This window comes from Phyllobates terribilis, unplaced genomic scaffold (assembly GCF_046119375.1).
Source record: "Phyllobates terribilis strain yellow unplaced genomic scaffold, ASM4611937v1 Scaffold_4__5_contigs__length_816908805, whole genome shotgun sequence".
In the NCBI taxonomy this organism is placed as follows: Eukaryota; Metazoa; Chordata; class Amphibia; order Anura; family Dendrobatidae; genus Phyllobates; species Phyllobates terribilis.
Window position 1 is genome coordinate 702,769,459 of NW_027362764.1, and position 23,957 is coordinate 702,793,415.

Consider the following 23,957-nt stretch of genomic DNA (forward strand, 5'->3'; position numbering starts at 1 on the left):
AACTAGTCTGATTGCCGTATGTGGAGTTGGGAAGGAATTTTCCCCCTAATGTGGGGCAATTAGCCTCTACCTCATGGGTTTTTTGCCTTCCTCTGGATCCACTTGTTAGGGTATAAGAACTCTATGGACTTATGTCTTCTTTCAACCTTAAGGGAAAAGTCAGATGGCCGTATAACTCGGACGAGGATTGCAACGCAATGCTCGGACTGACCGTTTGCTCTCCCTACCAGAGTATGACAGCTGCATAGAAATAAATTGCTATCCTCCTCCGAGTTATAGGGCTGTCTGACTCTTCCCTAAAACTGTGAAACCTCAGCAACCCCTTTTAAGTAGGATGGCAGGATGTATGAGAGCGCCACTTACAGGCTTTGCATTTATAGAGAATGTTTTGTGATGATCAAATCTTATGTAATTAACAGCTTTTTTTATTGCACATGTTTTTACACTGCTCAAAAAAATAAAGGGAACACTTAAACAACACAATGTAACTCCAAGTCAATAACACTTATGTGAAATCTACCTGTCCAGTTATGAAGCAACACTGATTGTGAATCAATTTTTCCTGCTGTTGTGCAAATGGAACAGACAACTGGTAGAAATGATAGGCAATTAGCAACATACCCCCTATAAAGGAGTGGTTCTGCAGGTGGTGACCACAGAGCATTTCTCTGTTCTCATCCTTTTTGGCTGTTGTTTTGGTCACTTTTTCATTTTGCCATTGCTCTCAGTAGCATGAGGCGGTGTCTACAGTACAACCACAGAAGTTGCTCAGGTAGTTCAGCTCATCCAGGATGGCACATTAGTGCGAGCTGTGGCAAGAAGGGTAGCTGTGTCTATCAGCACAGTGTCCAGAGCATGGAGCAGATACCAGGAAATGTGGAGGGGGCCGTAGGAGGGCAACAACCCAGCAGCAGGACCTATACCTCGTCCTTTGTGCAAGGAGGAACAGGAGGAGCACTTCCAGAGCCCTGCAAAATGACCTCCAGCAGGCCACAAATGTGCATGTGTCTGCACAAACGGTTAGAAACTGACTTCATGAGGGTGGTATGAGGGCCCGCCGTCCACAGATGGGGGTTGTACTCACAGCCCAACACCGTGCAGGATGCTTGGCATTTGCCACGCAACACCAGGATTGGCAAAGTCACCACTGGCGCCCTGTGCTCTTCACAGATGAAAGCAGGTTCACACTGAGCACATGTGACAGATGTGACAGAGTCTGGAGACACCGTGGAGAGCGATCTGCTGCCTGCAACATCCTTCAGCATGACCGGTTTGGCAGTGGGTCAGTAATGGTGTGGGGTGGCATTTCTTTGGAGGGCCGACAGCCCTCCATGTGCTCGCCAGAGGTAGCCTGACTGCCATTAGGTACCGAGATGAGATCCTCAGACCCCTTGTGAGACCATATTCTGGTATGGTTGGCCCTGGGTTCTTCCTTATGCAGAACAATGCCAGACCTCATGTGGCTGGAGTGTGTCAGCAGTTCCTGCAAGATGAAGGCATTGAAGTTATGGACTGGCCCTCCCTTTACCCAGACCTGAATCCGATAGAGCACATCTGGGACATCATGTCTCGCTCCATCCACCGGCGTCACGTTGCACCACAGACTGTCCAGGAGTTGGCGGATGCTTTAGTCCAGGTCTGGGAGGAGATCTCACAGGAGACCATCCGCAACCTCATCAGGAGCATGTCCAGGCGTTGTAGGGAGGTCATACAGGCACGTGGAGGCCACACACAATACTGAGCCTCATTTTGACTTGTTTTATGGACATTACATCAAAGTTGCGGGTAACTCCAAATCCAGGCCTCCATTGGTTAATAAATTTGATTTCCATTGGTGATTTTTGTGTGATTTGGTTGTCAGCACATGCAACTTTGTACAGAACAAAGTATTCAATGAGAACATTTCATTCATTCAGATCTAGGATGTGTTATTTGAGTGTTCCCTTTATTTTTTTGAGCAGTGTATGTAACAGTGTTGCAAATGTTTTACCCCAAAAATCTGGATGATCTTCCATGCAGATATTTTTCCTAAAGATCTCCCAACAAAATTTTTATTTCAATAGGTGTCCTAATCATTTATGTAATGATGTGTAAGTGTAATGGTCTATTTACTGATTTCCGTCTTCTCCCATTGCCAGTCCAGTGTGAGCGCTCGTCATCTTTTCTGGTTCGCACAGTGACCGTTGTGCGGGGTGGTGCTACTTCTCTCAATGTAAACCTATAGAGCAGGGGTGGGGAACCTCAGGCCTGTGGGCCATTTACGGCCCGCGATGACCTTTTCTCTGACCCCTCAGCCCTCTTCTTACCCACGTGACCTGCAAACCGAGTAAGTGGCACACCCTGGGCTTTATATGTGAGCCACTTAGTCTGTTTACAGGTCACTTGGGTAAGAAAAGCGCAGTAGCAACGCTAGAAACTGTTGAATACGGTGATTGGTAAGAATATGAATACATTTACACATCATTACATAGGTAATTAGGATACGTTTGGGAAATAAAAAAATTGTTTGGACTTTTTTTATTCTTATACCAAAGATCGCTTGTGCATGTCCTTTACCAATGATCTATGATTTGAATTCCATAGAAGCAGCCAGAACTGCACACATCGTACAAGTGTTGTGTTGTGATACACCATGACACCTCACCGTACATTCAGCCGGTATGTAAGTTGTGTTACTCACTTAGCAATGATGTAATTTACGTAGTTCTCTTCAAAGCTGAGTTATATACTACCATAATTGTATGGATCCTAATGGTTATTGCAGTTTTATAAGTGGAAATAATGTACAAAAACAACACTTTCATGTAATTGGCTTTTATGTGATGTCATTTGAGGCTCCGAGCTGCACCTGTCGGAAAGACTAACATAAGTCATTGAGATGAAAAGTGCATGTCTACCATACAATTTGTCAAGGTGTTTTCAGTGTTTTTTTTTTTTAACAAATTTATTAAAAAGTTAATGCACACAAAAGACATAATTTGTCACAATTATAAATTTTTCAGTTTACACGTGCAGCTCTTTGAAATACTAAAAAGGCTTTATCGTAATAGGCATCCTTTGTTTGTTTTTTTTCATATCTCTTTAAAGCATTGCTTTGATGGCTTTTTTTTTGAATCCCTAAAAAATGGGATTCTGACGTAGCGAAACAAGCGGGGAGTTCAAATGCAGTGAGTTTGTGCTACTTTGCGGCTGTGTCCAGCTTTTCACCCTAGAATCAAGTTTTAATGCTACCCTCAGACAGATGAGCATAAACCTGTTACCAAATTACCTTTAACCTTTCTCCTTCCTGCACATATTAGTAATAAGAATACTTTGCCATGTACAACAATGAAATTGCAGTTTTATCCAGTTTTATCTTTTAATTAATTAATTAATTAAAAAGTTATTATAAACAAACTCAAATGATTGGGAACTGAGCTGCATAAACTCCACAGTGTTCAAAGCTGCGCTGTTCCTGCTCTGCACATCCGGCCACAGCGGATCAGTGGGGGTGTCAGAGGTTGGACCTCCACTGCTGATCTGATAGGTCATCAAAATATACGTCTTGGACAACCTCTTTAATGCATATCTCTCACATTGATCATTGCCTGATCTGCAGGGAGGATGTTAAAACAAAGGCTAAACAGATCGTTATTGACTTGTGAGTTTGTGTGCAAATTATTCTGTATAACTTGTACTTTATTCATTCAAACCTCTGTCCATACTGGGAAGGGTGGTGCAAATAACATTTAAAGGAATGTCTATTTTGGACAAATCATTTTTTGTTAGAATGGTCTTATTACATGGTGTTCTCCTGCTGGTTTACTCAGCTTATGTTCCTGTATAGCGGCACAAGAGGGAAAGCAAAGCTTCATATGCTGCCCGTTAAAATTAAAGGGAACCTGTTATCTTAGCCCCTAAGCTGCCACCATGTCTCTACTTCACCCTATTTCTACATTCTAACAAGTTCCTTCTTATGCCTTAAACATTGCTCTATAATTGTAAAATTAAATTTTAATCCGCTCATGCTATGGGGATCTGTGAGGACTAGTCTTGCAGGATGTAGATTCCCCTGGACTAATCCTCCCTCCAGTCTTGTAATTAGGCCCCCTCCCATAGGCTTGATTGATATGATTTGCAAGAGTGATGTCACCATTGGCTCTTTGCAAATCTCGCGCATGCGCATGACGTCCTGACTCAATGGTGCAGTTCACAGATGAAGCCAGGGTAGGGTATACCAGACTTGATTGCGCATCTACAAGGAGGGAGAACATTGTGCGTGCGTGTGGGGACATCTCGCTAGGAAATCATGTCAGTCCCACCCAGGAGAGAGTGCTTACAAGATGGAAGGGAGAATAAGTCAAGGGGAATAAACTCCCAACCACACAGATTAGTATAGTACGAGGGGATTAAAACTTGATTTTACAATAATAAAGCAATCGCTAAGACATACGAAGGAGCTTGTTAGAATGTAGAAATGGGGTGCAGCAGGGACACAGCTGTTCAGGGTGTTGGGGCAACTGATAGGATCCCTTTAATGTTATGTAATATCAGTCCTCCATAGCTGGAGGCGCTGTGCATAGCCAATGATGAGTGATGTTATCTTGCTAAGAAAATAGTAACTGATATAATTTTTTTTTGTTTGCTTTAAGCAGTAATCTAGTAATTTGCTTTTGCCTGATATTTGATGAACTCCTAAAGACTAAATTCATTTGGATATATCTTCTAGTATATGTACGTGACAAGTGCATTATAATGTGGTCTAAGAGTGTGGAACATGTACGAGAAGGAGTCAGTGAACCATGCAATGTTATTTTCTGTCTCATCTGTCAAATTACTTGTGACATTACTGGATTTTAGTTCATTACCATTATCAAAAAAAATAAAAAATTACTGAGATACCATATTGTCATTACCCCATAAGCAAGGCTAGAAAGGAATGTAATATTCTACCTAGTATATTCTCGCCAGTCCCAAGTCACTGTTTAATTAGTTAATAAAATGGATCAAACAGTATTCTGTAAGGCATTAACGTAGGGTAAGTGCTCCTACAGGCGGGGCGGTAATTGCTTTTACGTGTTACGATGGGCTGATTTTACTCTGCCTTTGATCATGTGTAACATGATTTCATTTGCTTAACCAAACATTCTTGGAGAATGGCATTCAGCGCAGAATCGAGCGTTTGTTTGGAGAAGCGACTAATATTCAGCCCTCTACCTATTTGGTCACAGTTAATGTGTTGTACTAAAGTGTTGCATTTAATGGTCTTTACATAATCACTGCTCCTAGTAGCTGAGCGGTGCTATACGTTTCAGAGGCATTAACTACCGTGACGCGTAAATAAGTACTACGGCAAGAACAGTAGTCATTTATGGATCTTTACTGTAGGACACCGTTAGGCACTTCTGAAAGGGAAACCTGTGTACTCACATTTTAAAGTATATCATGATGAGTGAGACCACCCTGAAAGGTTGGTTGGTTTTTGTAGAAAGTGAAAAGTGCCTGAAAAGATTAAGGCAAAATCTTCCTATTCCTAGAAAAGCAAACCCATGATGATGTTTCTATTCATTTCTTAATATATATCATATTAAGATGAAATTTCGGATAGTGCTTCAAATCCCCCAAATAGATATGATCTTTAAATAAAGCCAGATTTGTAAACTGTGAGCCCTCGCGGGCAGGGTCCTCGCTCCTCCTGCACCAGTCGCCGTCATATTGTGTTCAAGATTATTGTAATTGTTCTTGTATGTATACCCCTTCTTCACATGTAAAGTGCCATGGAATAAATGGCGCTATAATAATAAATAATAATAATAATAATTACCATGTTGAAAACACACACATGATCTATCTGGGCCACTCCATTATAGAATTCAAAAATAAGAGAAAAAGGGGGTCCAGAAAATTCAATAAAAGTTGCAAACTTTTATTATACATTAAAACAGATAATGAGGTTACAAAATTCGATCACTGATGAATAAAGTGATGACAGTGGCTTGGACAGGGTTATATATTTTTTTTAATTTTACTCACTTATATAGCGCCATTAATTCCACAGCGCTTTACATACATTATCGTCGCTGTCCCTATTGGGGCTCACAATTGAAATTCCCTATCAGTATGTCTTTGGAGTGTGGGAGGAAATCTGAGAATCTGGAGGAAACCCACACAAACATGTGGAGAACATACAAACTCCTTGCAGATGTTGTCCTTGGTGGGATTTGAACCCAGGACCCCAGCACTGCAAGGCTGCAGTGCTAACCACCGAACCACCGTGATTTATAAACTGCTAACTCTATACACAAATGTCAGAAATGTCATTGCATATAATCATATTACAACATATGGCTTGTGATGAGCGTATGGAGTTTGGGGTGGTGTTATCCAATTCTTATATATATCAAAGGTTATCTCAAAATGATATTCCTTGTTGGAAATATCACCCTCTGTCACACGGACTGTATATGTATATATACAATACAGACCAAAAGTTTGGACACACCTCATTTAAAGATTTTTCTGTATTTTCATGACTTTGAAAAATTGTACATTCACACTGAAGGCATCAAAACTATGAATTAACACATGTGGAATTATATACTTAACAAAAAAGTGTGAAACAACTGAAAATATGTCTTATATTCTAGGTTCTTCAAAGTAGCCACCTTTTGCTTTGATGACTGCTTTTCACACTCTTGGCATTCTCTTGATGAGCTTCAAGAGGTAGTCACCGGAAATGGTCTTCCAACAATCTTGAAGGAGTTCCCAGAGATGCTTCACACTTGTTGGCCCTTTTGCCTTCACTCTGCGGTCCAGCTCCCCCCAAACCATCTCGATTGGGTTCAGGTCTGGTGACTGTGGAGGCCAGGTCATCTAGCGTAGCACCCCATCACTCTCCATCTTGGTCAAATAGCCCTTACACAGCCTGGAGATGTGTTTGGGGTCATTGTCCTGTTGAAAAATAAATGATGGTCCAACTAAACACAAACCGGATGGAATAGCATGCCACTGCAAGATGCTGTGGTAGCCATGCTGGTTCAGTATGCCTTCAATTTTGAATAAATCCCCAACAGTGTCACCAGCTAAGCACCCCCACACCATCATACCTCCTCCTCCAGGCTTCACGGTGGGAACCAGGCATGTAGAGTCCATCCGTTCACCTTTTCTGCGTCGCACAAAGACACGGTGGTTGGAACCAAGGATCTCAAATTTGGACTCATCAGACCAAAGCTCAGATTTCCACTGGTCTAATGCCCATTCCTTGTGTTCTTTAGCCCAAACAAGTCTCTTCTGCTTGTTGCCTGTCCTTAGCATTGGTTTCCTAGCAGCTATTTTACCATGAAGGCCTGCTGCACAAAGTCTCCTCTTAACAGTTGTTGAAGAGATGTGTCTGCTGCTAGAACTCTGTGTGGCATTGACCTGGTCTCTAATCTGAGCTGCTGTTAAGCTGCGATTTCGGAGGCTGGTGACTCGGATAAACTTATCCTCAGAAGCAGAGGTGACTCTTGGTCTTCCTTTCCTGGGGCGGTCCTCATGTGAGCCAGTTTCTTTGTAGCGCTTGATGGTTTTTGCAACTTTACTTGGGGACACTTTCAAAGTATGCCCAATTTTTCAGACTGACTGACCTTCATTTCTTAAAGTAATGATGGCCACTTGTTTTTCTTTACTTAGCTGCTTTTTTCTTGCCATAATACAAATTCTAACAGTCTATTCAGTAGGACTATCAGCTGTGTATCCACCAGACTTCTGCACAACACACCTGATGGTCCCAACCCCATTTATCAGGCGAGAAATCCCCCTTATTAAACCTGACAGGGCACACCTGTGAAGTGAAAACCATTTCCGGTGACTACCTCTTGAAGCTCATCAAGAGAATGCCAAGAGTGTGCAAAGCAGTCGTCAATGCAAAAGGTGGCTACCTTGAAGAACCTAGAATATAAGACATATTTTCAGTTGTTTCACACTTTTTTGTTAAGTATATAATTCCACATGTGTTAATTCATAGTTTTGATGCATTCAGTGTAAATGTACAATTTTCATAGTCATGAAAATACAGAAAAATCTTAAAATGAGGTGTGTCCAAACTTTTGGTGTGTACTGTATATATTATTATACACCTCTATTACAGGGTAGCATTCAGATATATGTAGCACAGTAAAGGGTTATAGTAAACCACATCACGTTATATACATGACATCAGAGTAAACCGTATCTTATGTTTAAAGTAGGCACATAAAACATATCAGTTAAGTGAGAATTCCCTGAGAAAGCAAGTGACGTGAAACATGGGTAGTGGTGCAGTCCTGTTTTTGGACGGTACTATGGGTAATTACCTGTTCTCACTTACCTGATATGTTTTCTGTGCCTTCCTTAAACATAAGATACGGTTTACTCTGATATCATGCATATACCTGTAACATGTGATGTGAGTAATATAGCCCTTTACTGTGCTACGTAGACTACCCAAATAGATATGTAGTAAAAAAAAATGAAATTCTGGCTACACACAGCCAATACTAGAAGGGGAAGCTCTGCATACTGTATATACATTGCACTGAAAAATAAGAAAGTATTCAATAAGCTTCCCGTGGCAGTCAGAATTATTTTTTTAAAGGGAACCTGTTATCCGATTCTTGCCGCCCACACCGTGGGCAGCAGGAATCAGAGCTTTTTTGCAAGATCACAGCCACATATAATGCTCCTCTCTGAAAGGCTCCAACGTTTTAAAGAAAATATAGTTAGAAAATCCATTTGGGGACCATAGGAAGAGACTAGACTAGTCCAGTGCCCCTGCCGGCCCTTCTCAGCGCTGCTGCAGGTGATTGACAAGTCTTACCCTTGAATGTAGAGTTCTTTCCCTCGTGTGTATAAAGCCAAACTGGCCACAAAGCCAAATACTAGGCTACATTTCCTGTTCTTTGTAGTAGACTGTACTTTACAGTAGTTTTATTATCATCACAATGAAAGGTAACACCTGTCTACATATATAACATTGGATTCACCATTGACCATAGGTAATGTCCACATGTCACTTTCTCTTGGTATCTTTTCAATGACCTTTGCCCAGATCAGAGCATGGCCAGAAAGCACCAATGTCCCTGTGGCTGCTGAAAACAGAGAGAAAGAGAAGTCTAATATTGGGCATAGTGAACAATATAAATAATGCAAGGTTTTTTTTTCTAAATATTTATAGTAATATGGAAAAGGAAAAAAAAAGCATAATGTTAATTATTTTCCGCACTCTTTTGGTTTACAGAATCCCGTCCATTATCGGTACCTGCAAAGATGCTACAGACCTCTAGAGATTCCAGCATGACTCCTGAGGAGAGAATGAAGGACATTATCAGAGTGGTCTGGAACGCAGTCAAGCGTCTTACTCTTCAGGTATTTATCCATCTACAAAGAATGCACCATCATGAATGTGAATATATTAATATTTACATGCATTACTGCCATATAGACTATACTTAGAAAATTGAGGTACTTGGCACACAAATTGGCCATTTTATGTGTGCCCACCAGCCATGGCAAGGCATAACTCTTTCAGATATACCTCTTTGGAGTGGAAGACAACACATTTAAATGGCTGGTAGGATCCAACACTAATTGAATCCACTTGTGGCCTCATTCATACGTCGATTTTTCGCCTAACTGTTTTATCATTATTTTTCCGGATAAAACATGTTCACATTATAATCTATAAAGCTGTTCAAATGTCCGTGTTTTTTTGCGTACTGTGTTTCTGCAAAAAAAAAAAATCATGGAGACATGTCCGTTTTTAATCTTTGTCATGGATCAAAATTGTCCTTAGAATTCTGTGGGTCCGTGAAAAACACCGACCGCACACGGGTGGCATCAGTGTACATTCTGTGTGCTGTCTGTGATTAACATTGCAATGGATGGGAGCAGCTTTGTCATTTACCATATAGATATTTTTACACTGATGAAAATTAGATGAAAAAACCTTGATTACACTCAGACCGTTTTTTTTATTTTTTTTATATATATATATGTGAACAATCACTGTCTGAATGAGACCTTATACTGATGGGAAGAGAACTCCCATTCTCCAACTCTAAATGTGTTCCACAAAGAAATAAATCTGACCAGCGCCTCCTACCAAAAGCAAATGTAAACAGGTGCAATCTGTGTCTATCAATCTATCTATCTATTTATCTATCTCATATCTGTCTGTCTATCACATATCTATCTTTTATTTATCTATCTCATATCTGTCTATCACATATCTATCTATTTATCACATATTTATCTATTCTATCACATATTTTTACTGTATATCTGCTATCTACCTTTTCTATTTATTTATCTGCAATCTATCTTTCTTTGTGTTTTTTATTTACTTGGGCATTTCCTTATGATGTAAAACGCGTTGTGCTTAGCATGCTACAACTCTTTTCTGTAGTTTCATATATGGGTGAATTCAGTTTTTTTTATGAGTCTGCTTTTACTGATACCAGAAAACTCATTTTGGTTTGGACTCGTCCTATAACTCCATGATTGAAATTCTTGCTCGGAATCCACATTAAATTTGAAAATGTTTTTCTAAGCCACCGTGTAAATCAGATCTGGGCAACGTGCGGCCCGCGGGCCACATCTGGCCCTTTGGCTGTTCCAGTCCGGCCCGCGGACCGAGACAGCCGAAGGGCTGATAACAGTGGCCCACGGGCCGCACTGCACCGCACGCCATCACCGCTCGCCGTCACTGCCCGCCTGCACACCGTCACCGCTGTCTCAATCCGCGGTGAATGCATTGGTGGAGGAGGGGCCGCCACTTCCCTCTTCCACCAATCAGCGTTAGAAACAGCTGACACAATGGCATCAGCCTGCACACTGTGGAGAGTCAGTGCATCAGAGACAGGAGCGTAGGGAAACGGGGAGTGAAGTAAGTATATGCTGGACACAGGGGGGGCTTTAATGCTGGACACAGGGACGGCTTTGCTTTGATGCTGGACACAGGGGGGCTTTAATGCTGGACACAAGAGATGCTTTAATGCTGGACACAGGGGGGCTCTCATGCTGGACACAGGGGGGCTCTCATGCTGTACATAGTGGGGCTCTCATGCTGGACATAGTGGGGGGCTCTCATGCTGGACACAGGGAGGGCTGTCATGCTGGACACAGGGGGGTCTCATGCTGGACACAGGGGGGGCTCTCATGCTGGACACAGGGGGGGCTCTCATGCTGGACACAGGGGGGTCTCATGCTGGACACAGGGGGGTCTCATGCTGGACACAGGGGGGTCTCATGCTGGACACAGGGGGGACTCTCATGCTGGACACAGGGAGGGCTGTCATGCTGGACACGGGGGGTCTCATGCTGGACACAGGGGGGGCTCTCATGCTGTACACGGGGGGGGCTCTCATGCTGGACACAGGGGGGGCTCTCATGCTGGACACTAGGGAGGGCTGTCATGCTGGACATAGGGGGGCTCTCATGCTGGACACTAGGGAGGGTTGTCATGCTGGACACAGAGGGGCTCTCATGCTGGACACAGGGGGGGGCTCTCATGCTGGACACTAGGGAGGGCTGTCAGGCTGGACACAGGGGGGGCTCTCATGCTGGACATGGGGGGCTTTAATGCTAGACACTGGGGGGCTTTAATGCTGGACACTGGGGGGCTTTAATGCTGGACACTGGGGGGCTGTCATGCTGGACACTGGGGGGCTGTCATGCTGGACACTTGGAAGGGCTGTCATGCTGGACATGAGGAGGCTCTCGAGCTCTCATACTGGACATGGGGGGGTGGGTGGTGCACATGCTGGACTTGGGAGGGCTGTGTGGGGCTCATGCTGGACATGGGGGGCTGTGTATGGCTCATGCTGGACACGGGAGGGCTGTGTGGGGCTCATGCTGGACATAGGGGGCTGTGTGGGGCTCATGGTGGACACAGGAGAGCTGTGTGGTGCTCATGCTGGACACGGGAGGACTCTGTGGGGCACATACTGGACATGGGAGGGCTGTGTGGGGCTCATGCTGGACATGGGAGGCTGTGTGGGGCTGATGCTAGACATGGGGGGCTGTGTATGGCTCATGCTGGACACCGGAGGGCTGTGTGGGGCTCATGCTGGACATGGGGGGCTGTGTGGAGCTCATGGTGGACACAGGAGAGCTGTGTGGTGCTCATGCTGGACACGGGAGGACTGTGTGTGGCTCATACTGGACATGGGGGGGCTGTGTGGGGCTCATGCTGGACTTGGGGGGGCTGTGTGGGGCTCATGCTGGACTTGGGGGCTGTGTGGGGCTCATGCTGGACATGGCGGGCTGTGTGGGGCTCATGCTGGACATGGGGGGCTGTGTGGGGCTCATGCTGGACATGGGGGGCTTTGTGGGGCTCATGCTGGACATGGGGAGGCTGTGTGGGGCTCATGCTCATGTTAATATTAATATTGAGCAGAATTAATTTCAGCCTATTGGTTCGGCCCTCCCCAACAGTCACGGTCTCTCATGTGGCCCCTCGGGAAAATTAATTGCCCACCCCTGGTGTAAATGATATAAAGCTCCTATTTTGCAGAGAAACATTAAGAGCTCTATTCACAGGAAATATTATGTACCTACTTCTTACCCACAAACTAGCAGAACAGATTTCTAAACTATACCGATATTCACTAGAAACTTGGCCGGGAGCAGACAACCGTGTTTTTACAAAGGAAAACAGGATGAAACTATAATCATGATGTATCGTCTTATTGTGCGATTAAAACAGAATGAGTTTTTGTCTTCATCTGCTGAAATGTTACTTTTTTTTAAAAAAACGATCTTATTTCTTAGTTCCCAGAATATCAAAAATTCTATGTGCAAACTTTTTTTTTTTTTTTTACTGTAATTCTGCTTATTTGTCAAGTTTATGGAATACCTTGTTTTCTTAAGAGTTTATTATATTTCCTGAGAATGTCTAAAACAAGCAGGTGTTCATGGGGATTTTTCATTTAATTTTTTAAGCCAGAATTAAAAAAAAGAGGGGAATTTAGAATCAGTTTATGTAGTTACTGGATTTATGGTAATTCCCTGAGGTCTTGATTAGTGTTGAGCGAATTTGTTAGGCATTTTAAATTCATGCTCGTGTTCGGGGTTCCGACTTGTTTATGGGTGGAGCCGATTTTTTGGCGCAAACAAGTCGGAACCCCGAACACGAGCATGAATTTAAAATGCTGAACAAAGTCGCTCAACACTAATCAAGACCTCAGGGAATTACCATAAATACAGTAACTACATAAACTAATTCTAAATTCCCCTCTTTTTTTAATTCTGGCTTAAAATTCTGGCTTCGCTCAACACTAGTCTTGACAAGGGAATGTGTTATTGGCTGCATCCATTTAAGAGGATGTCCAGGCTTGGCACGAGAGTTTGCAGTCACTCTAGGTGACTTCAGACTTTTGTATTTTCAAATCGCATGTAGTGATGTGGTCATATGACCGCAAATATGTGATATGTATACTCTGGTTACATGCCAACTAGACTTGTGTGGCCTTGAGCGAATTAATTGAGCGACGCCGTGCTTGTCTAGTCTGAATGTGGCCGGTAGTGTGCATATTGCATACTTGTGATCACATGACTTCACGGTCTCGCCACCAGTATCCTGACAGCGTGTGTTGTGCACAATGTGAAGATTCACAAATCTGCCGTCACCTAGACTGACTGCAATCTTTCGTGCCAAATCTGGTCAACTCCTTCAAGGTCTATAGCAAAGAAGGGTGATTTTCAGCATATCTGCTGGAGAGAGAGTTGTGGACTTCACGGGCAGTGGTCTAAGGCAATGAATTGGTTAATGTCACTGGTGTTCTAGCGAAGAGAAGGGTCTAATTTTGGTGTCCCTGTTAGTCTATGTTAATGTTGAGGGATTAGTGGGAATATGCCTCATTGTTTAGGGCAGAAGATGAGTTCATGACAAAATTCCTTTTTACCAGTTGTGTAATTGGTTACTCACATAGCCATTTTACAGCATTGTACTGTTTCTGACATGAGATTGAACACTGAGGGGTAAGTTCATATGACGGATGCTTAAAATGCTTATTAGGAGGCGCACTCCTCTTTGGTGCATTTCAGACTGTCCATGTACCACAGACTAAAATCTACTTCAGCTTTTTTGAAAAAAATATATTGTTAAATGAAAAATATTTGCATAAAACAGCCAAGTGACAAAGCATACATTCCCCCCCTCCAGAAAATGGGGGATATGTATTTAGTTTAATACATTTCCCCCCGATTATTCAGCTTTCTCTTTCCTTATGCACCAATCACAGGTCCTGACTTGTTTCATTTACCCCTTTTTTTTCCATTTTCAATGTTTTTCGACTTGTATTTGTTTACTCCATATCCATCTTTGCATTTGCGCCTTTTTTAAAGTCTGTTTTACAAGTGTCCCTCTTTTTCTTTAGTTGTCCACTGTTGGCAGAGTTTAGGTTTTCCAGATGTTTTTGCCCAAATTCATCATTTGCAACTTTTCTGAAAACGCAAAATTAGCCACAAATGTACCCTAGCACCCCCCCCTTTCCCTATCACGAAGTGTATTTATGTATTCCAGATATTTTGGTGCAATTTTTGCACCAGTTTGTGAAACTTTTTTCTTTAACCTCTAATTAATCGCATGCTGTCCTTTGGACCCCAAGCGAGTTTGTTTTTGTCATATTTCCGCAAGTATGGAAGGTAGGTAACCATCCTTTTCAGTAGCTTCCTAGCATGGACACTCCTTCCTCCGCGGTGCTTCGGGAGGCTCATCATCAACTACATGTGCCACAGCAAGGTATAAGTACTAATAGTGTAAGTAAAGATTATTTTTGATTTTGTGCAAAAGTTATGAACGTCATAAGCCATTTGGAAGAATTTGGCACAAGAAAACATCAGAACAGTCGTGTCCACAAATTGTGGGTTTGACTGGCGGCGTTTGCGCTCATCCGACAAGTGCAGGAGCTGCTTGCTTATTATATGCTCTAGTCTGACCCCTAAATTCCACCAAACTAGTGAATGCTACAATTTTTACGGACTCTATGTGAAAAATAACCCATGTGTTGCCAGTACATACACATCAAGCACACTGACCAAAAATGCACCTGTGTGACCTTACCCTTATGGGAAGATTTCTGGTGGTCTACGCAGTGTTAGCTATGTGAGCGTTTGCCAGTCTTGGAGATATACTATGGTTATTGTTTATTGTACGTTTTTCCAGGAATGTGTAAAGAGGTGACCTCTGATACTTTTTATCTATTGCATAGGTTTAAGGCTTTGTTTGGTCATTGTGTATTTCCAGAGGTCAGTGTATCACTCCTTGTTGGCAGAGGCTAGGCAAGTCTTTGAAGTATAGATCCTGCACAATTTCTCATAATCCTGACATGTATTATGATTGCCTCCCAGAACTACTTTATTTCGGGATTGTCTTTGTCTTGGACAGCTTTTACTTCTGATGCTGTTGCTGTTCAATGTAGAGTAGACACGCTGCGAAACATTTTGCTGGTTTCAATTGTTCTTGTAATTAAAATTGAGTTAGTTAATTAGCATCTAGAAGCTGAATGAGGAAAACTGTTCAATGATTGCTGTATGTCTTATGGAAATAGAGGAGAGCAGAGGATGATGGAATCTGCCCTGATTTCTGCCATCTGGTGATGGTTACTGCTGGCGCCCTTTATTATTATATGAAGTTACTATGGTACTTGCCCAACAGATGGACACCAGCAATACTTCCAAACGTCTCTCCGTCTCAAAACAGGATGTTTTGCCTCATTAAATGTTTAAACACCAAGAAGAGTGAAAGTATCTCCCCAAGCTGTTCGCTTCTGTCAAGCACACAGTATAAAATTCATAGCTGGAGCACAGTGCACTAAAGCTATATTTTTACAATTGGGTGGAAATCATGCACTTTTTATCAGTATTGCGAATGTTGCTGATGTATGAATAAATATATATCTATGTGTATATGCACTCTTCAACATTGAAATTGCAACAATGAAAAAGAAAAGTCTTGCAATTATGGTAATGACAGGATGGACAGACATGCTAGTGATATGTGACGCGCCCCCTGGGCCGTGTGGGGAACCCGGAACCGGGCCCTTTTGTGGATGCTGGGGTTTGTAGTCACTGTGGCGATGACCCAGTCCCGTGGCTCAGGGTGGTCAAACCAGTGGCAGTCTATTTATGGGGTTTTTATGATTTAATGTCCGACTACGCCACCCGTGGATTGCGGTCAGGATGAACCGCTGCTGCAGGGCAGACCGCTGAGGCTGGTGTTGTGAGTGCAGCAGAGTGTAGTACAACTCCCCACGGGAGGAGTGTAGCCTCAGGGCAGTGTATGCGGAGGATGGGGGTGATGGTGCAGGGGTAGCAGTGACGACACAGTGATGCAGTCCAGGGTCTTTACTCACAGTTCTTATTATCCAGACCACTTCTGCAGGTAACGGCTGCCCACGTCGTACTGTGCTCACCAGGTGAGGGGCTCGGCCAACTCCCAGGTAACTTTGGAGTGTTTCAAAGGACCCCCTTCGTGTGTCCTCTCTGGCCTGTCATACCCCACAAGTGACCACGCTTCTGTCCAGCTGCCTCGGGCCTTGGCGGACAAACGTGCGTTCCGTTTCCCTGGACCCTATGTGGTGCCTTCCTAGCGGGTGTAGCGAGGGGCTGCGCCACTTGAAATGTCGCAGCCTCCGGTTCCTAGCTGAGGGTAGTTCCCCGCCTCCACTAGTTTCGGGGACCGGTCTCCCCCTTGGCCTGACCCCTCTACTCAGGTAGATGTGGGCGTATGGTGGCTACCAGCCGGTCCACACCCCTGGGGCCCCTTCTTTCCTCCGTGTTCCTGGAGCCTCCTCCGCTCCCCTCTCCTTCCTCTCTTTCTCCAGGCTTAGGCCTCCTGACCGGGCCTGCCTGGGAAGCAGAGCCATGCAGCAGCTCTGCTCCCTGACTTCTCCTCTCACAGAACTCACTCACTAAGATGGCCCCCACCTTTTATATCTCTCTCTTGTGCATCCAGGAACTGCTTCCTCTCTGCCCCTGCACTACTGGGTTCCCCCTTCCTGGGTGTTCCCTCCCTCCCACTCCAGCCAGGGACAGGGACTGTCGTGCTCTACTTGGAGCATATCAGTCACCCTGCCCCCCGGAAATGTGGTGTAGTGCATGCAGGTATCGGGGTCCTGATCCACACTCCATCCTTAGCTGAGAGTGAGATATCGCACATCTGGTTGAGATGCAATACCTCTGTAGCAGCCGAACCCTCGGGGCGCTACATATGCAGATTATGAAAAAATGTGAAAACATTTTCAAAATAATCTCTATTTATTTAGTATTTGATATGAGCACCATGCTCAGAAATTCCCACACTTACACACCTTGGCTGCTATCAGTAAGGTTATTAAAGGTTGTCTGAGGAATGTTTTGCCATGCTGAATGCACTTGGGCAGTAAATCATCAAGATCCGCTGCTGGCAGCTCCCTTTGTAGTTGCTGAATAATGATGTTTCAGATGTGCGCGTTGGGAGACTAGTTCAGAAACGCTGCTGAGCATGGATTCACATTTAGACCATGCAAGCACGATAGAAGATTAACATGTGACCTGGCTTTGTCATGTCGAAAAATGGCTCCTGGGACACTTTGGAGAAATGGCCATACCACTATTTCCACAATTAATGCATTCTATACAGCAAGTGAAGTTGGACACTTCAAATTAAGGCTAAGTAGTCAAACAGTGTCTACACAAACCATCATAAGGCGTTTGTGTGATATTGGGCTACAAGCCAGATTTCCAGCTTTAGGTGTTTGTTGACTTCACGCCACCATTTTCAAAGCCTATAATAGTTAAAAGCAAGACTGCAATGGAGGTTGGAATGGAGGACTATCCTCTTCAGCAACAAGCTATGGTTTTGTCTTAACGCATTGATAGCTGAAGATTGCTCTGGGGCCTAACGGGCCACGCCATGAGGAGGCCTTCACGAGGGAACGTCACACTGGACCTGCTCTCCTAATTAAGTTGTGGAGTGGCATAATGTACAGTAGCCAGACTCGCTCTTCTCTTCATTCCAAGTACACTAACAGCTATGCATTATATAGATTTGGTTGTGGAACCAGTGGTAGGGCCATATGAGGCAACACAGAGCAGTGTTGTCACTTAAGGCCCCGTCACACATAACGAGATCGCTAGCGAGATCGCTGATGAGTCACGGTTTGGTGACGCAATAGCGATCTCGCTAGCGATCTCGTTATGTCTGACAGGTAGCAACGATCAGGCCCCTGCTGTGAGATCACTGATCGTTACAAAGCTTCCTGGACCATTCCTGGGTCGTTGCGCTCCCGCTGGGCAGTGTGCATCGCTGTATTTGACACCTTGTCAACGACCTCGCTAGCGATTTAGAACTGAGACACATTGAGGTGCATAAATTGGACTTTTCTGCGTTCATCGTCCCTGATTGGTGGTCGCTACTGCGTCCTTGTTTTTTTCAGATCCCACCAGCGTTCTCCGGCTGTGACTCCACTTTGAACAAATCAGACATCTTTAGCGAAGTAGGTATTGTTTGGGGTCTCAAATGAGTTTCCATTTTTAATTCATTTATAGGACATCTACCAATTATCTGCTATCATTGCTCTTCAGGGAGGGAGGGCTTGGCTTCAATAGCGATCTCGTTAGCGATCTCGTTATGTGTGACGGGGCACCAGGACCGTTAAAATACTGGCAGCAGTTGTCGCGGCAGGTCTTCGCATCATGGGTGTTTCTGCCATGTCCCACTGGTTGAAGGCCTGCAATTGCAGGATCGTTTGCACGCTATTCACCGAGCTCCACTTCCCCATTGGCTCGGTCCACAGAGTCCACAAAGCCAGGCGGACAGTACGTAATTGCATCACGTCGACGAAGAAAGTTTTGAAGCGTGCAACAGGCCAAAAGAACAGTCTATTGATTTAAGCTTCATGTTAATTGGCGTATGAAAAACTCTGAAGCGGTTGGCCACGACAGCGTGTCAGAAAACGTGCTGTGTGGGTGTGTGTGCACGAGACCCCTAAAATATCTGCCCATGCAAAAGCATATATATACAGATAGAAGCCAAGCCCTCCCTCCCTCCCTGAAGAGCAATGATAGCAGATAATTGGTAGATGACCTATAAATGAATTAAAAATGGAAACTCATTTGAGACCCCAAACAATACCTACTTCGCTAAAGATGTCTGATTTGTTCAAAGTGGAGTCACAGCCGGAGAACGCTGGTGGGATCTGAAAAAACAAGGACGCAGTAGCGACCACCAATCAGGGACGATGAACGCAGAAAAGTCCAATTTATGCACCTCAATGTGTCTCAGTTCTGAATCGCTAGCGAGGTCGTTGACAAGGTGTCAAATACAGCGATGCACACTGCCCAGCGGGAGCGCAACGACCCAGGAATGGTCCAGGAAGCTTTGTAACGATCAGCGATCTCACAGCAGGGGCCTGATCGTTGCTACCTGTCAGACATAACGAGATCGCTAGCGAGATCGCTATTGCGTCACCAAACCGTGACTCATCAGCGATCTCGCTAGCGATCTCGTTATGTGTGACGGGGCCTTTAGTGCTCCTTGTAAATGTGTTAACCCTTCGTCACATACAATAGGCCTGACAGGCACATCTCTTTTACTTTCATTTCTCCTTCCTCACCAGATTGTGAGGAAATCCCCTCCCTCCAGGTAGTGTCCTGTCTCTAGCAGCTCTGTGAAACCTCATACCACAGTTGGATTGCAGAGCTTCAGGAGGACAGATATACCTGCGCTAATCTCTCAGGCTCATTGTATGTGAACATGTCACACTCAATAAGGTTGGTATTTTATGTTTTTATTCATCACAATTGTTTATTTAGCTTGTTTTATGAATGTATAGCTCAAAGTGTGAGGATATTTCATAGAAATAAGGCAGATTAAAAAAGAAAGTGTGCTGCTCAGGCATATACAGTAGTTCCCTAACACATATTCCTTCTCTTGCTTCAGATTATCTGCTGAAATGGAGAGGAAAATGTACAATTTATCAAAAAACCTTGATGTTGAGGAAGTAACAAACATGCTGTTAGATGATGCTGACCCCACACTGAATGAGGATTTAGGAGAGGAAGGTGAGATTGATTCTCATGATGAGGTGGAAGTATGTTAAGTGGATTCTGAAACAGAGCAAGATGGTGACAGTGATGAGGATGAAGATGTAGAATCTTATTATATGGGAAAAGATAAAAAAAAACAATGGAACAAGAAGCCACTCCAGAAAAAACGTAGGGAACCTCAAAACATTATTACTCACCTTCCTGCAGTTATAGGAACTGCAAGTAATGCAAACACTGCAGTTGAATGCTGGAATAGTTTATTCACAGATGACATTCTGGACTCTATTGTCACATATACCAACCAATATATAGACATTATAAAGGACAAGTTCATCTGCAACAGAACCATCAAGGCCACAGATGAAATAGAACTGCATGCTTTTTTGGATTATTATACCTTGCAGGAGCTTATAGGGCAAATAGACAAAGTTTGGAGGAACTTTGGAGTAAAGATGGGGATGGAGTTGAAAAATTTGGCCTTGTTATGTCCATAAACTGATTCAAGCTTCTAATTCGTTGCCTTCGGTTTGACGACAGAACTACCCGAACCGAACGTAAAACACATGACCGACTTGCTCCAATTCGTGATATATTCCAAAAATTTGTTGAAAACTGTAAAAAAAAGCTATTCCCCTGGGGAGAATCTCACTATTGACGAAATGCTCCCTGGTTTTCGTGGTAAATGTGCCTTTCGTCAATATATTCCATCAAAGCCTAAGAAATATGGAATAAAAATGTATGCCCTTGTTGATGCCAGTAAGACCTACACTTACAACCTGGAAGTTTATGCAGGAAAACAACCAGAAGGTCCTTACTGTGTCAGCAACAAACCCAGTAATGTTGTAAAAAGACTGGCTGAGCCCTTATTTGGATCGGGTCGCAATATAACAGCTGACAATTGGTTTTCAAATTGTGATCTGATTGATTATCTGAAAATGCAGAAGCTTTCATATGTCGGAACTGTAAGAAAAAATAAAAACGAATTGCCTACACAGTTTGTAAGTGTGAAAGGGAGACAACAGTACAGCAGTATGTTTGCATTCCATAATGGAAAGGTTTTGGTTTCCTATGTACCACAAGCAAAAAAAATTGTACTTCTTCTATCAACACTTCATGATGATAATGCCATCGATCCTGGGACTGAGGCACAAAAAAACCCAGAGATAATTACATTTTATAATGCAACCAAAGGGGGTGTTGATACAGCTGATCAGATGTGCTCAACTTTCAACGTCAGCAGAAACACCAAACGCTGGCCAATGGTCATATTTTTTGCTATATTGAATTTGGGTGGTATAAATTCACTAGTCATTTACCTTGAAAACAAGCTTGAACCACTCCGTAGATGATTCTATCTGAAAAAATTGGCCCATGAACTAGTGCTTGGAGAGCTACGCAGGAGAAGTATGAAAACAATCGGTATCCGCTCTCGCCTTCAAGTTCAGCTCAAAAGATTCCACCAAGAAGATGATAGTGAAAATTCACCACCTGCACCACCTCCCAAAAGAAGGAGATGCACCACCAGCACCACGGGAAGCGGAATCAGAAGGCTTTCTAATTATGAATGTCACAAATGTCATAATGCAATCTGCCTGACACATGCAAAAATGATGTGTAATTCTTGCTCTTTGCTCTGCAAGTGTAATTTTTCTGGGGAAACTTCAGGATCTAATTCTGATTGAATATGTGTTTAATAGTACTTAAGGTACCTTAAAATTAAGTTTGTTTCCATAAATTTTCTTTGTAGAGTTTTTTGACAGAGTCGAACTGGGGACTATTTGGCGGGAGTTTTGAAATGTTTGTATTTCAGAGATATTAGTTTTATGTTGAGTAAATGGTTTTTTTTGCACCTGATTATGTGTAGTCTCTTTTATTACATCCCTATGAAGGTCACTGATCACTTTTAGAGCACTGAAATTGCAAACATTAGATATTATAGGTATTTTTCTAGCCTTCGCCTGACAGTCACATTGTATGTGAACTCGTTAGAACCGATATTGTATGTGACGGAGGGTTAAAGGGATTATCCATAACTCATTATGAGCAACCTTGTCACAATCAGCATGTTTGCATCAGTATTATATTCTTATATACTCTCATTTTCCTCCGGTTCCGGTGCCGTTCCAGCGGTGTGGGCACTCACTCTCCCGGGATGAGATTGGGCACAAAGCTCACTTAACACAACAATCGTTGTTGGCTTCACTCTTCCCCGCTTTCAGAGGTATAAGACACCAAGAGGGGGTGAAGCCTGCGTTGATTCAGCGCACTGCAAACATGACATAACAATCGTATGCTAGCTTCAGCTGAGCGAGTGCTGATATTACTACAACACTGTCTGCACCAGAGGTTGAGTATAAGGCCACAGCCCCACTATCAGTATTTGGTCTGTATTCAGTCAATATTTTTCTCAGTAGTGGGAGACAAAACCAGGAGTGGGTGATAAATGCAGAATTGGTGACTTGTTTCTATTATACCTTTTCTCTGATTGCTCCACTTCTGGTTTTGGCTCCGACTCCTGAGAAAAAATACTGACTGAATACTGACCAAATACTGATAATCGGGCCTGGCCTTAAGGCCCCGTCACACTTAGCGACGCTGCAACGATCCCGACAACGATACGACCTGTCAGGGATCGTTGCTGCGTCGCTATGTGGTCGCTGGTGAGCTGTCAAACAGGCAGGCTCACCAACGATCAGGGGAGCAGCGACATCGTGGAAAGAATCTTTCCACAATGTCCTGCTCCGGTTACCAGCCTGCTGAAGCAGAAGCAGGGTGGTAACCATGATAAACATCGGGTTACTAGGGGCACACGCGCACCTAGTAACCCGTTGTTTATCATGGTTACCACTCTGCTACGGTGAGCGGGAGGTTACCGCTCACTTTAGCAAGCTCGTAACCATGATAAACAACGGGTTACTAGGTGCGCGTGTGCCCCTAGTAACCCGATGTTTATCATGGTTACCAGCCTGATCGCTGCTCCCGCTGGTCACACACAGCGATGTGTGCTGACCAGCGGGAGGGCAACGACCAAAAAATGGTCCAGGACACTTTTCAGCGATCAGCGACCTCACAGCGGTTGCCTGATCGCTGCAAAGTGTGCCACATAGCGACATCGCTGGTTAGGTCGCTGTTGCGTCACCAAAACCGTGACACAGCAGCGATCTCGCTAAGTGAGACTGAGGCTTTAGTGTTATTTAACTGGTGCCTACATGCTGATTCAGACTGGGTTATCCTAGTAGTGGACAACTCCTTTAATGTTTGCACAGTTGGAGTGTTTATTTCCTGCTGATCTCTATAAATGTGTCAGTGTCCGCACAGTTGGAGTGTATTACAGTTCTGCACCTAGTCCGACAACCCTTTTGCTGTAGCATTATCACACAATGATTTTTGTGCAGCTCCGCTTTAAATGCAGGTAGCAAAACCTGAACAGGTGAATAGTTATATAAACGTTTGCCATGCAGATATAAGTGAAATACACTTTAATTGAATTGGAAACTTTAGGAGATTGTAATGGTTTACTGTACAATGACAGGAGATATAGTAACCAAATTTACAAGGAGATTGTTGGAAGTATTTCTCATTTTAGTCTATATCTGTCATTATCTTTTATTTTACTGAAACACAGAGCACTATTCAACTAGTACCGAAGTTCAGTAGGACATGTACATTGTCTTGCTTCCTGGGACCTGCACATGCAGTGCAGACGCCATGCTGTAGTCCTCTTCCCTGAAGTCAGGATGGTAACACCACATTCTTCTTTGCTTCATCATTAGCAATTGATATTTTTCATATGTAGCTCTTGACATAACAGGAATTAAAATAGGAGGTGATTCTATTTCAAGAATTTGTAATAATTCCTTCTCTTTAACACATAAATGTGTCCAATATTGGCCAGAGAACACGTTGCTACCAAAACTGTAACAAGATCC

The 23,957-nt window shown here is 43.6% G+C and overlaps 1 protein-coding gene across 4 annotated transcripts in view; it reads left to right on the forward strand.

Moving 5' to 3' along the window:
* The window catches only part of VPS13B (vacuolar protein sorting 13 homolog B), a 1,155,013-nt gene that overhangs the window by 513,826 nt on the left and 617,230 nt on the right, over positions 1 to 23,957 (forward strand). For 3 of the 4 annotated variants that reach the window (XM_073679617.1, XM_073679614.1, XM_073679615.1), the window contains exon 22: positions 9,236 to 9,363. In XM_073679617.1, coding sequence (XP_073535718.1) covers positions 9,236 to 9,363 — 128 coding nt within the window. Of the gene's footprint in view, positions 1 to 9,235; positions 9,364 to 19,921; positions 21,830 to 23,957 lie in introns of those variants that run through there. The other variant, XM_073679618.1, reaches the window with a different exon arrangement.